This window comes from Heptranchias perlo, chromosome 12 (assembly GCF_035084215.1).
Source record: "Heptranchias perlo isolate sHepPer1 chromosome 12, sHepPer1.hap1, whole genome shotgun sequence".
Taxonomy (NCBI): Eukaryota; Metazoa; Chordata; class Chondrichthyes; order Hexanchiformes; family Hexanchidae; genus Heptranchias; species Heptranchias perlo.
In genome coordinates, this window is record NC_090336.1 from 36,657,357 (window position 1) to 36,672,064 (window position 14,708).

A 14,708-nucleotide genomic window follows, 5' to 3' on the forward strand; every position below is an offset into this window, starting at 1 on the left:
CTCACAGAGTGCTTTTAAGTAACGAACTAACAAGAAATAATTAAGGTACTGGCACACAGCTATTAGCAATTAAATCTGATGTATAAGTCAATATTCAATATTTCATGCCTCGAGTTCACTGGGTGGTACTTAAGATTATTATTTCAAGCCTCTCTAAAGGCTGAGCACATAAATCAGACTGACATGGTAGTACTGCAGGGCTGCTGTGTTAAAGAGACATTAAAACTATAGCCCCGACTGCCTGTTCCGGTGGACATTAAAGATTGTTGGGTACTATTGGAAGACAATCAGGGAGTCCCTACCAACATTTCCAAAAAGGATTCACAAGGATGACACCAGAACGGAGAGGATATACTTGTCAGGAAAGGCTGAAAGAGGGAAGGCTGAGGGATGACCTGATAGAGGTCTTTAAGAATATGGAAGGGTTCGATAGGGTAGACGTAGAGAAAATGTTTCCACTGGTGGGGGAGTCCAAAACTAGAGGTCATCAATAGAAGATAGTCACTAATAAATCCAATAGGAAATTCAGGAAAACCGTCTTTACCCAAAGAGTGGTAAGAACGTGGAACGCGCTACCACAAGGAGAAGATGAGGCAAATAGCATAGAAGCATTTAAAGGGAAGCTAGATAAGCACATGGGGGAGAAAGGAATATAAGGGTATGCTGATAGGGTTCGATAAAGTAGGAAGGGAGGAGGCTCATGTGGAGCATAAATACCGGCATAGACGTTGGGCTGAATGGCCTGTTTCTGTGCTGATGACTCATGTAATTCGATTTCCATCTCAACCAATACCATCAAAAACAAACTATGCATCTCACTGCTGTTTATTGGATCTTGGTTGCCAGCAAGTTATTAGATTTCAAATTAAGTGCTATGGGCTGTTTCTGAGAGGTGTAATAAAGAGCTGTATAAAAGTCTTTTCTTTCCCTTTTTTGCCTATTTTAAGGCATCTACAGCAAATATTTATGCAGCACTTAAGAAATATGAAATAGGAGAAGAAGTAGGCCACACGGATCCTCGAGCCTGCTCCGCCATTCAATGAGATCATGGCTGATCTTTGACCTCAACTCCACTTTCCCGCCCGATCCCTATATCCCTTGATTCCCTTAGTATTCAAAAATCTATCGATCTCAGTCTTGAATATACTCAACAACTGAGCATCCACAGTCCTCTGAGGTAGAGAATTCCTCTGAGTGAAGAAATTCCTCATCATCTCGGTCCTAAATGGCCGACCCCTTATCTTGAAATTATGACCCCTAGTTCTAGACTCCCCAGCCAGGGGAAACAGCCTCTAATCTGTCAAGCCCTCTAAGAATTTTATACGTTTCAATGAGATCACCTCTCATTCTTCTTAACTCCAGAGAATATAGGCCCATTCTACTCAATCTCTCCTCAAAGGACAACCCTCTCATCACAAGAATCAATCTAGTGAACCTTCGTTGTACCCCCTCTAAGGCAAGTCCAAAACTGTACACAGTACTCCAGGCGTGGTCTCATCAGAGCCCTATATAATTGCAGCAAGACTTCCTTACTCTTATACTCCAACCCCCTTGCAATAAAGCTAATATACCATTTGCCTTCCTAATTGTTTGCTGTACCTGCATATTAAATTTCTGTGATTCGTGTACAAGAACACCCAAATCCCTCTGACTACCAACATTTCTTGGCCTCTCACCTTTTAAAAAACATTCTGCTTTTCTATTCTTTCTACCAAAGTGGATAATTTCACATTTCCCCACATTATACTCCATCTGCCACTTTGTCACCCAGTTCAGTTGTTTATATCCCTTTGCAGCCTCTTTGCATCCTCCTCACAGCTTACTTTCTCACCGAGCTTTGTATCATCAGCAAACTTAGATTCATTACACTCGGTCCCCTCATCTAAGTATATATTGTAAATAGCTGAGGCCCAAGCACTGATCCTTGCGGCAACCCACCAGTAACAACCTGCCAATCCAAAAATGACCCGTTTACTCCTACTCTCTGTTTTCTGTCTGTTAACCAATCCTTAATCCATGCTAATATATTACTCCCAATCCCATGAGTCCTAATCTTGTGTAACAACCTCTTGTGTGGCAACTTATCGAATGCCTTTTGAAAATCCAAATATACTACATCCACTGGTTTCCCTTTATCTACCCTGCTAGTTACATCCTCAAGAAACTCTAATAGGTTTGTCAAACTCAATTTACCTTTCATAAAACCGAGCTGACTGCCTAATCATATTATGATTTTCTAAGTGCCCTGTTACTACGTCCTTAATAATAGATTCTAGCATTTTCCCTACTACTGATGTCAGACTAACTGGCCTATAGTTCCCTATTTTCTCTCTTCCTCCTTTCTTAAATGGTGGGGTTACATTTGCTACCTTCCAATCCAAGGGGACTGTTCTAGAATCTAGGGAATTCTGGGAGATCAAAACCAATGCATCCACTATCTCTGCAGCCAACTCTTAAAACCCTAGGATGTAGCCCATCAGGTCCGGGGATTTGACAGTTTTTAGTCCCATTAATTTCTCCAGTACTTTTTCTTTACTAATCTTAATTAAAGACTAAAATTAAAGACTTTTATTTATAAAAGGACCTCATCAGGTTCAGTTTAAAATGGAAATTGTTCTTCTGTTGATTTTTCCTGCTCCTCTCCTAAAGTTGGTGAGGTTCCTCTTGTATCTCATCCAAGTGACATTTCTTCATGTGTGATACTAGACAGCAAGGGTCAACAGGTTGTTTTTAAACTGTGGGAGGGCCAATCCTGTCCTCACCTGTCATCCACACATGCACACTAGCAGAGATCACTGGATAGTTGTTAGGATGAAGAACTCTGACTAATTCCTCCCCCCTTCCTTGTGCACGGGTGCTAAGGCCAATGGTAACAACCCAGCAACTGATGAGTCCAAAGGTCTTTTAAGTGATCAAATCACTTTTGTTCAAATTTCTTTAAGTGGTTGCTGGCCTTCACCTTTGTCACTGATCAGTTCCTTTCAGGATGTTGACTTGGGGGCAGTGGAATGGCACTAATCAATTCTGCTGCAGTTCTTGCAGGTCGGCTTTGTGGTGCTGGGCAAGAGCTAGTCCAGGTAGAGCCATGGGGTAGATAGGAGGCAAGGCCTTCCCAAAACAACCCTTTCACTTTATTAGCCCAGAATTTCCTGGAGAGTTGCATCTACGGCGTTGGGATTATTTTCATTACAACATAAAAAACAGGAGCAGGAGTAGGTCACACAGCCCCTCGAGCCTGCTCCGCCATTCAATAAGATCATGGTTGATCTTCGACCTCAACTCCACCTTCCCACCCGATCCCCATATCCCTTGATTTCCCTAGAGTCCAAAAATCTGTCTATCTCCGCCTTGAACATATTCAACGACTGAGCATCCACAGCCCTCTGGGGTAGAGCACTCCAAAGATTCACAACCCTCTGAGTGAAGAAATTCCTCCTCACCTTAGTCTTAATTGGCCGACCACTTATCCTGAGACTACGTCCCCTAGTTCTAGACTCTCCAGCCAGGCGAAACAACCTCAGCATCTACTCTGTCAAGCCCCCTCATAATCTACTCAATCTCTCCTCATTGGACAACCCTCTCATTCCAGCGCAAAAGTTTCAGGAAATTATGGCATAAGTGAGTTATGTCATTATTCATGCTGCGCCATAATTGCCTAAGATTTCTGCCCCGCTCCGCCAATACCCTCACCAAAACCGTGAAAAGTCCAGTCCCAGTCAAGTCAATGAAATTGCGAAATTCCTGGATAGCTTTCCTCCACGGTAGTTTTCTCGCAGGTGAATGTATTTAAATTCATGAGTTCAACATAATTGATTACAGTAAAATAAAATCTCTGCTCTTCCTTGATATATTTAACTCTAAGCTAAAACCCATCAAAACACTACTTCTTCATCATTGCACGTTAGGTTTAGTGTATATTGTGTGCACGGTGTAGGGCATATGCCGTAGATGGAAGTGAGAGTAGAGGTAAAATTCATTTCTGCCCATATTCAACACACTCGCAGCGCATGCCAGAAGCCGGAGGCCCAAGGGTCGTCCGAAATTGTGCCTTGGACCCCATCTGAATAATTCCGATGAGCTGCAGGCATCTGATTTGCTGAGGCAGCTCACTGGTTTCCTCTGTGCCAATTTGGGCTGGCTGCGACGCCAGCAGCGACAATGGCTGCGGCCCTCAGGTAGGTCCTGGGAGGTGTTGGATAATAACTTTGGGTGAATGTAATAAACCAGAATGGAAAGGGTTAATCAGGGTAACAGCAGAATTTGATGGAGTTTGCTAGCATAATACTGCCAATGCTTTGGTTTGTATATCATAAGGTCGCTGAAAATATTGTCGCTATGTGCAATTTTAATATTTAATATAGTTTTAAGCCACAATATTTTGAAGTAGCTAACCAACATCTGGAACAAGCAAGACAGTGTAGAAATGCCCTTGTGGTAAATGCTGAGGTTGGGTGTATTGAAAGGGTCCGTTGATCTGTGGATCTACCGACTCCCAACCTTGAATAGTTATCAGAGAGGGAAAGTATGTGTTGCATCGGACATATTTTAGCTACCCTTGGGGCCCGGGACATAGCCCCGCAAAATTGGACCGTTTTGGCTCCGTTTTGCACCTGAGAATGAAGTTGAATTTCTCCCCCGGTTTGTTAATCTGAGACTTTGTAGATAATTTAAATTACTGATGTCATCTTCTAAACAAATGGTAAAAAAAAATGCACTTCAAAGCCTGGAGCTTTCAGCACTAATAACTGCTTTTTGTTAATGCTTACACAAATTTTCTCATCAGCCCAGAGGTATTTCAGTATGGGTTGGATTTGGTCTCCGTCTCTTGTGTAACTCTCAATACTAAAAGGATATAAAGAAAGTCTTGCATTTAGATAGCGCCTTTCATGACCTCTGGATGTCCCAAAGCGCTTTGTAGGCTCCCTGCTGATGGCTTGGTCCATGTGAGTTATCCCGGGAGGAAATACCTTCCCGTGGAGCAGGGATAGAGGGAGTGACAAAATCTTGTACATTACTATTAAATGAGCATTTTAAAAAAATCATATTGTAAAAAATGAAACCCAAAGCAGTGCAAGTACGGCAAATATATGGGCTGTGGGTCAACTACATGTGCTTGACATTCCTGTCAGTTAACTATCTCCAAGGTGATACTTTAAAGATCAGCAATCTGCAACACAAACCTTCTTTTAATTACTTGATATCAACAGTCAGTAAAATTTCATTACAGATCAGTCAATCCCATTTCAGGGTTATGACCTTGTGTGAACAACCCGCATTTCTGACATCCCCACTAGTCAGCAAAAATGACAACTTTGAGGATCTGTAAAAGTTTAATAATCAGAAGTCACTAAGTATATGGAGTTTAAATGCATGTGTAAATGCTCGATGTTCCGTGACTGGTTATTTGCAGTGATGGTTACACAATGACATGAGTAGCATATTCAGTGCATTTGCTATATCTGGGTGTCCTGATTCTGTTGCCGTTCTGCAGTCTGCTCTTGAGCAGGCTATTGTGAATAGTTCACACTGCTCATGAGAGATGCATCTAAGTCAGGAATTTTATTTTGTCTTCAGGAGCTTTGAAACTCCTGTCAGTGAGTTAGATGCCACAGAAAGGTTTCAGTATTCACAGAAAAACAATTTCAATTATAAAACACGAATGAAAGATCCTGAAATCTAATGTAGTAAAAAGGAATTTAACTTGTTCACTTGCTTTGAAGCAGTGGCTGTGGTCAAAGGCCCTTATTCAGGGCTATTTTTCAGTTGTACATCCTCTTTTGAGGGCTGAGAGAACTTTTTTTGTAGTTGTTTAGCAGTTTTTCTGAATTTTATAGGTTGGCATATATGGGCACAGGTTTCAAAACAGGTGGGGAGGCACTAGGATGAATCTACAATGCAGAAAAATGATTTGGTCATAGATATGGTCAAAGCACTTCTGTGCTTTGACCATATCTACGACCAAATCATAGATATAGATCATAAATCATAGCATTTCCCAAATCTCAGCGTATGGTCTCAGCTTCAGTTTCTGTCACAGATTGAAGAAATTTAACAGATCATTTACCCCTAGAGTGGGGAAAAAAGATGCAAAAAGCAGACTCTGTCCAATCAGTCTCCTTAAAATAACAACAAGCATTTATAAACTAATGTGTGTTGTTATTGCAATTGTTCACCTTGTATTTTATATTTGCTATTTTCACACAATCTATTCATGAATACATTTGAGATATACATTACAATATTTACCATATATTCCTTATTTCCTACAGGTTTAAAGTCTGAACTTTATTATTAAGAACAAAAATTGGAAATGCTGAAAATAGAAAATAGAAAATGCTGGAAATACACAGCAGGTGTGTCAGATGTGAAAAGAGAAAAAGATCTGTCGATGGGTTTCCACCCAAAACATTAACCTGTCTTTTCTCTTTTCAGATGTTGATTGACCTGCTGTATATTTCCATCATTTTCTGCTTTTCAAGTGAAAACCTTTCTGGTTATATAAACATAAAGTTACCTCATATATAACTCTCCCATGGTATTGCTCACATCCAAAATAAAACAAATAGAGTTTATCCCTTTTTGTAAGTATCTCTCTATGAGTCTTCCATTCTCTAATTATTTCTGATTTACGCTCCTAGTTTTTTGTTCATTTTCCACTCTTTCTCTCAGCATACTTATCACAGCCTTTTTCGTTACCTCTGATCTTGATGTGTCTACAACTCTTTCTCATTTTCTCCTTAGTGAAAGTCTCCCCTTGTCGCTGTCTCCTCCTTTCTGTATCTCTTACTATCTGCCTGGATCAGAATAATGCTGAGATCAGGTATGTGTTTATCTTGATGCCACTATTCCACTCTTACCATCTGTCTGCCTATCAATTTCTGTTTTTCTCTCTCTCTTTCTCTGTAGGTCTGTTTTTCTGCTCACCTATCAGAACTGCCAGCTTACTTGGGGTTCAAAATCTCTGACACCGTCAGAAATTATCTTATCTCTTTGGCAACGGGTTGCTGGGGCATTTTGCCTTGCCGCTTTTGTGCAAGGGAATGAGGTAGAGGGAGCATGCTTCGGGAGAGAGTGGGGGCTGAAGTCTGAGGTCAAGGCAGGAAACCACAGAACGATAGTTGGGCCAGAAGTGCAATGGTGCCAGTGAGCAGTAATCCATTAACTGTCACAATGCTAGCCGAGGGACAACAATGCTCAACATAATTTTACTGGGTAATAAAGCAGTCTGTTCCACTTGAAGGCTTGAATTTTGTATTAGCGTCCTTGAATTTTTCACTGTTGAAGCTAAATGCTATTCTTACATCTATATTTAATTGTTCTAAAGATCTGTCTCATATTTCCTGTCCTTTGTTGTCTTTACCAATGAAAATAGACTCAGTCACCTGAATATTTCTTTAGGTCTTGATCCCTTAAGCCTGGAATCACTCTTCCTTGTACTTTTTCCAATGCATCTATGTCCTTTTTGAGGGTGACTTAAACTGTAGCCCATACTCCAGAATAGGCCACCCTAGTGACCCATGTGTCATTATAATTTCCTCAAAGTTGTACTCCAATCCGTTCGGGATACATTCCAGTACCAAATTTGCCTATTGGCAACTGGTTCACATTGGTGAATAATGAAAGTAGAAAATAACTAATCAATTAGAAAGGGAAAAATAAGGAGACTTAACCAATGTAGAACACAGAGAAAACACAACCAATCAGGAAGAAAAAAACTGACAAATTCAACAGTCCCAAAGTAGATGATAGTCACCACAGAAACAAAGAAATTTTACAATATAAAGATATATCAAACACACACACTATCTGTATAGAATGTAGAGTATAAGATTGATTTCTATCAGTTTGTTTTACATATTTTATAAACAGTTCATATTGATCGACTCAGTGCTAACTGAAGTCCTCACTAGTCTGACAGACATATGAAGGAGGAGGACAGGTAAAGACCAGTTGATTCATCAAGCCCATTCCATCCGGGCATAGTGTAACTTCTGCACACCATCATCTCCATTCCGTCTCCCTCCCCCAACCCCCAATGAAGTCGTGCAACCTTCTGAGAAAGGCAAGAAACGTGGGGGAATACCTTAGGCAATTTAGGGGAAGTGCCTCTTTGATCTCCAAACACAATCAAGCAGCCTCCAGCAGAAATGGTGATTTGGTGACAACTCCCGAGAACCAACTTGTCTTCTAAATGTAGATATATTAGCCACTCTCAGGAACTCGTCTAGCTCCTTTTTGAATACTTGCTGGCAACTTATTCTAGAGGTCGACAACTTTCTATGATAAGAAATACTTCCTAGCATCTAACTTAGTTCTTTGCGTTTATAACATACTTATGCCCCCTGGTCCTCTCTAACCTATCCAGTTCACATAGTCTATCTATAGAATCACATAGAATGTACAGCACAGAAACAGGCCATTTGGCCCAACAGGTCCCTGCCAGTGTTTATGCTCCACACCAGCCTTTTCCCACCCTTCTTCATCTAACCCATAAAAGGAGTACAGGAACAGAGAGATCTGGCAGTATATGTGCACAAATCATTGAAGGTGGCAGGGCAGGTTGAAAAAATGGTTGAAAAGCATTCGGGATCCTGGGCTTTATAAATAGAGGCATAGAGTACAAAAGTATGGAAGTCATGGTGAACCTTGATAAAACACTGGTTCGGCCATAACTGGAGTATTGTATCCAGTTCTGGGCACCGCACTTTAGGAAAGATGTGAAGGCCTTAGAGAGGGTGCAGAAGAGATTTACTGGAATGATTCCAGGGATGAGGGACTTTAGTTACATGGATAGACTGGAGAAGGTGGGGTTGTTCTCCTTGGAACAGAGAAGGTGGCGAGGAGATTTGATAGAGGTATTCAAAATCATGAAGGGTCTAGACAGAGTAGATAGAGAGAAACTGTTCCCATTGGCGGAAGGGACCAGAGAACATAGATTTAAGGTGATTGGCAAAAGAACCAAAGGTGACATAAGGAAAATCTTTTTTTTTTTACACAGCGAGTGGTTAGGATCTGAAATCACTGCCCGAGGGGGTGGTGGGGGCAGATTCAATCATGGCCTTCAAAAGGGAACTGGATAAGTACTTGAAAGGAACAAATTTGCAGGGCTACGGGGAAAGGGTGGGGGAGTGGGACTAGCTGGATTGCTCTTGCATAGAGCTGGCGCGGACTCAATGGGCCGAATGGCCTCCTTCCGTGCTGTAACCTATGATTCTATAACCATATTAACTATACTTCTATTCATTTCTCCCTCATGTATTTATCTAGCTTCCCCTTAAATGCATCTATGCTAGTCGCCTCAACTACTCCTTGTGATAGCGAGTTCTACATTCTAACCGCTTTCTGGGTAAAGAAGTTTCTCCTGAATTCCCTATTGGATTTATTAGTGACTATCTTATATTTATGGCCCCCAGTTCTGGTCTCCACGCAAGTGGAAACATCTTCTCTACATCTACCTGATCAAACCCTTTCATAAATGTAAAGCCCTCTATCAGGTCACCCCTCAGTCTCCTCTTTTCTAAAGACCCTCAGCCTGTTCAGTCTTTCCTGATAGGTATAACCTTTCAGTTCTGGTATCATCTAGTAAATCTTTTTTGCATATTTTCCAGTGCCTCTACATCCTTTTTTTAATATGGAGACCAGAACTGTTCATACTTAGACTGACTCTAATCCTTTCATTATTTTAAAGACTTCAATCAAATCTCCCGAAAATCTATATGCTTTTCTAAAGTAAGAAGTCCCAGCTCTCTTAGACAATCCTCATTGCTGGTGTCTTTAAACGAGGCATTAATCCAGTGGCCATTCTCTGAACTTTTTACTGGGTTTCTAGATCCCCCACCATTTGAGGGGACCAAAACCAGACACAGTATTCTAGATGTGGTCTGTACAAGGCCTTTTACAGAGAAAGGATTACCTTTCTAGCTTTATATTTAATTCTCCTGGCAATACATCCTATTTGCTTTTGCAGTAGCCTCATTGCTTGGTTATGGACGTTCAATGACTTGTGCACGATAACCCTGAGGTCCTTTTCCCGCTCAGCAATCTTCAGCACACAACTCTGCATGGTATATACATACCTGGAATTGGGCCTGGCCCAGTAAAGCTCCCCCTTCCCACTGAGAAGAAAAGTAACCCTAGCTCAGTGCCAAGTAGGGCTTCCCCTCCCACCTCCTCCAACATGCCCTGCTCCCCTCCTCTTCTTCCCTTCCCGCTCTCTGTCCATCTCCACCTCCTCCCCCTCCCACCCACCGCGCCGAAGAAAATAACCCTGGCCCAATGCCATACAACAACAACAACTCGCACTTATATCGCGCCTTTAACATAGTAAAACGTCCCAAGGCGTTTCACGGAAGCGTTTTCAAACCAAATTTGACACTAAGCCACATATGGAGAAGTTAGGACAGGTCAAAGAGGTAGGTTTTAAGGAGCATCTTAAAGGAGGTGAGAGAGGTAGAGGCGGAGAGGTTTTGGGAGGGAATTCCAGAGCTTAGGCAGCTGAAGGCACGGCCGCCGATCAGGGATGCGCAAGAGATAAGAATTGGAGGAGTGCAGAGATCTCGGAGGGTTGTAGGCTTGGAGGTTACAGAGATAGGGAGGGGCGAGGCCATAGAGAGATTTGAAACCACAGATGAGAATTTTTTTTAAATCGAGGCATTCCCAGACCGGGAGCCAATGTAGGTCAGCGAGCACAGGGGTGATGGGTGAACAGGGCTTGGTGCTAGTTAGGATACGGGCAGCAGAGTTTTAGATGAGCTCAAGCTTATGGGGCGTAGAAGATGGGAGGTCGGCCAGGAGAGCATAAGAATATAGTCAAGTCTAGAGGTAAAAAAGGCATGGTGGAAGTAGGGGGCCTTGGTGATGGAGCGGATATGTGGTCGGAAGCTCATCTCAGGGTCAAATAGGACGCCAAGGTCACGAACGGTCTGGTTCAGCCTCAGATAGTGGCCAGGTAGAGGGCTGGAGTCAGTGGCTAGGGAACAGAGTTTGTGGCAGGAACCGAAGACACGGGCTTCGGTCTTCCCAATATTTAGTTGGAAGAAATTTTTGCTCATCCAGTACTGGATGTTGGGCAGTGTGACAAACAAGAGACAGTGGCAAGGTCAAAGCAGGTGGTGGTGAGGTAGAGCTGGGTGTCATCACCCCTTCATTGTCTTCTGTTGCTCCTTCTCCTCCAGCTCTCCTTCCATCTGGCTCCCTCCTCTTCCACCATTTGTCCCATTCTCTTCCCCATTCACATCCCCACCCCCCACTACCCTCCTCTCTTCTCCCCTCCTGATTCCCCTCTCTCACCTGGATCCACTTATCCCACCGTTTTATAACCTGCTTGACCTGAACGATGGACTTGGTCTTGACTCAGCGTGTAAAGCCATGGGAGATCGACTAGTACATGTTTAAAAATACCACATGGCATTTATACCATTTAAATATCTTCCAACAGAAATGCAATGCCGAGCCTGTGCATGAAATACTGAGTAAAAGTTTTAAAAAAAAACATTGTACAAGCAATATCGACTGAGTACATGTTTGTACGTGATCAAGATTATGTGGCTCCATTATGGGAAGGTGAGCACATTTTATGTTAAGTATTCTTGTTCTATATTACAAATTGAAGAAACATGTTACTTGGTACAATTCCTTTTCTTTATAAGACTATTGAAAAAAAAATGCCAGAATATTTTCTCATTATAAGAAAACAATTAACAGAATACTTTACCTGTAATGCACAGTTCATCATTCTGACTGTGTAGTCAAATTGTTGGTGATCCAGTATTGCCCGATTTTGTTGAACATGTAGACTTAGCTCCTGTATGAGGCACTGCCGAGCTACCCGACCCTTCAGGGCACGCAATGCAGCTGGAAGGGTCTAGCAAAGGAAACATAATAATTGGAAATGTAAGCTTTATAACAAAATCCTTAAAAGTATTTAAGACAGCTGTGAATGGACATTTTACCATTATAATGCCATAAACTTGTCACTACTAGAGGATTTTATTTCAAACAGCAATAGATTATTTATACGGACTCTGCCCATACATCAAGTGGTCATAAAACTTAACAATTTTTCAAATTGAACTCCGGAATCCTTTCTGGGTTACTTTTCTGTGAGATGGTACGCTAAGTATTAATTGATCTGCTGCGTAGTATCAAGTCACTGTTTTTTGTGGATCTCAGATAAATGGTTGTAATTGCAAAATGCAATTCCCAAAGCATCAGTAAAAAAAAATCCTAGAATCCCATGCAATGAAAATGGATTTACGACTTGATAAGGCCAATTCCCTGATGATTGGAAAATCTCAGTAAGGAGCATAGCTCGTAGCAGAGTGTTGGTCATCTGAGCTAGGCATTTGGGGATCATCACAATCTCATTAATTTAAATAGACAGAAAATCAAGGACTGCAGGTCTCCTGACCAGCATTCTCTGCAAGCACTGCTTCTCACCGGAAGTATCCTTGAGAACTCAACCCTATTCAGTCACCCTAAACATTAATATCCACAAGTGCTTAACTATTGTGGAAAACAAAATGCTATTAAAAAAATACGGTCCTTAAAAATACGGTACATAAGTAACCCAATCCCCCTTGTTGTTGAATTACCCCATTTATACTGCAGAGAGCATTCAGCAACAATGGGACGAGAGTGATAGAAGTACAGTAGCTTAGAATTCAGAAAAAGGATTTCAAATCAATTGCACAAATGCAATTTGCATTTTACCAGTCTGTCTGGGACATTCCCTGATGACAGGAAATGATTTATTCAGACTCAAAATACTGAAATTGAATTGCTAGTCTGCAATAGCAAGCTGAGAAGTCAGTGCTCTTGTCTGTGGCAACCTGTAGTACAAGAGAGCATTAGATACAGTTTACAATGTTAATGAAGATGGGGGCATAGCATTAAAAGAATACTATGGAAAATGCAGTGAGTGATTTGGGATTCTGAACAATATATTTGTTATGTCAACATTTAATCTGTGCCTATTACTTACATGTTAAGAAAGATAAATTCTTAAGCATATACAGGGCCAGAATTGGCAGTAGCAGGGCATCTAATGGTGTCTGCCATTAGTTAAGCTTGCCCCTGCACCCTTCAGCTCAAAAAAATGTTATCCACAAAGTTGCTGAAAGTGCGAGCTGATAACAGAGCAGCGAGGGAAACAGGACATCTGGGACCTGAGTGAACAGGGCAACCAACAGGTTATCTCCTTAACAAGGATTAGAAAATAAACACAGGAAGGACTGAGAAGGGTGAATTAAAGGGGGCGAATTCAATGTCAAATCAAGTACAGAAAGAGAAATAAAGAGAGGGAAAGAAAAATTGGATTGAGAGAGAGAAAAAAGAAACAGAAAGGAAAAGTAACAAAAATGTAAAACTTTAAAATTTAACATTTTTAAAATCACCCCGAAAAATTCAAAACCTGAAGGAATGAGATGCCACACTTAAAATAGTTCATTTTCAGTACAAGAGCGGTTGATTGGCAGTAATTAACAATTAACACATCATTAAAAGGGTACTTACGTTACTAATTACTAGCCCTAAATATCTGCAGCAGGTTTAGTTCATATCTACTGTACTTCATGGCATTCATTGCATTTTAATGATGGGCAGACAACAAAATGGCCTTTACGTGACGCTTTCGCGAAGCTAACGGCACCGCGGCGCAACTGGGACAGCAACTTTTGGATATTTGCATTTAACCGCACATCTGCTCCTCGCCTGAAGTTGCTGTACCATTTACGCGTAAATAACGGCAAGCGCCATTAGCTCCACCGTTATTTTGACAGCAAATTCTGGCCCATAGTTTTAAAAAGATGTTTTTTTACAATACTGATCATCAACTAGGAAAATAGGATTTCAGCTATACCAGGTAGCATTGTTATTAGTACTCCTTTATAAAGATATCAATTTCAGTGCGTTAGTGATTGTTGGTATCAGAATATATTAGCTTGCAGATTTTTCTCTTCGAAAAAGCAATGCTGAGCCATTACATCAGTACTAACGTCACTTTATCTCTTTTGGGCCTAGTAACTTACCCCTTATTAAGTCATAATCGCTCACATTTAAAAAAAGAGAAAAAACAATACTAAAAGATTATTAGAGTAATATCTAAATGGGGTAGAGGGTCAGAGGGATCTGGGGGTACAGATACACAAATCACAAAGTAGCGACAAAGGTTAATAAGGCCATAAAAAAAGCAAAGTACTGGGGTTCATTTCTAGAGGGATAGACTTGAAAAGCAGACAAGTTATGTTAAAACTTGTACAGAACCTTGGTTAGACCACACTTGGAGTACTGTGAACAGTTCTGGTCTCCATAGCATAAAAAGGATATAGAGGCATTGGAGAAGGTGCAAAAAAGATTTACGAGGATGAATTGCGAGGTTATACCTATCAGGAAAGATTGAACAGGCTGGGGCTCTTTTCTCTAGAAAAGAGACAGGGGGAGACCTGATAGAGGTCTTTAAGATTATGAAAGGGTTTGATAGGGTAGATGTAGAGAAGATGTTTCCACTTGCGGGGAAGACCGGAACTAAGGGCCATAAATATAAGATAGTCACTAAATAAATCCAATAGGGAATTCAGGAGAAACTCCCTTACCGAGAGAGAGGTTAGAATGTAGAACTCGCTATCATAAGCGGTAGTTGGGATGACTCACATGGATGCATTTAAGGTGAAGCTAGATAAACACACGAGGAATAGAAGGATATATTGATG

The 14,708-nt window shown here is 41.3% G+C and overlaps 1 protein-coding gene and 1 long non-coding RNA gene across 4 annotated transcripts in view; one reads left to right on the forward strand and one right to left on the reverse strand.

Moving 5' to 3' along the window:
* sbf2 (SET binding factor 2) overlaps positions 1 to 14,708 on the reverse strand; it is a 571,743-nt gene that overhangs the window by 181,582 nt on the left and 375,453 nt on the right. For both annotated transcript variants that reach the window (XM_067993979.1, XM_067993978.1), the window contains exon 16: positions 11,714 to 11,863. In XM_067993979.1, coding sequence (XP_067850080.1) covers positions 11,714 to 11,863 — 150 coding nt within the window. The remainder of the gene's footprint in view (positions 1 to 11,713; positions 11,864 to 14,708) is intronic.
* LOC137327966 (uncharacterized) overlaps positions 1 to 14,708 on the forward strand; it is a 59,407-nt gene that overhangs the window by 33,415 nt on the left and 11,284 nt on the right. For both annotated transcript variants that reach the window (XR_010964578.1, XR_010964577.1), the window contains exon 2: positions 11,438 to 11,562. This is a non-coding gene — a long non-coding RNA (uncharacterized lncRNA). The remainder of the gene's footprint in view (positions 1 to 11,437; positions 11,563 to 14,708) is intronic.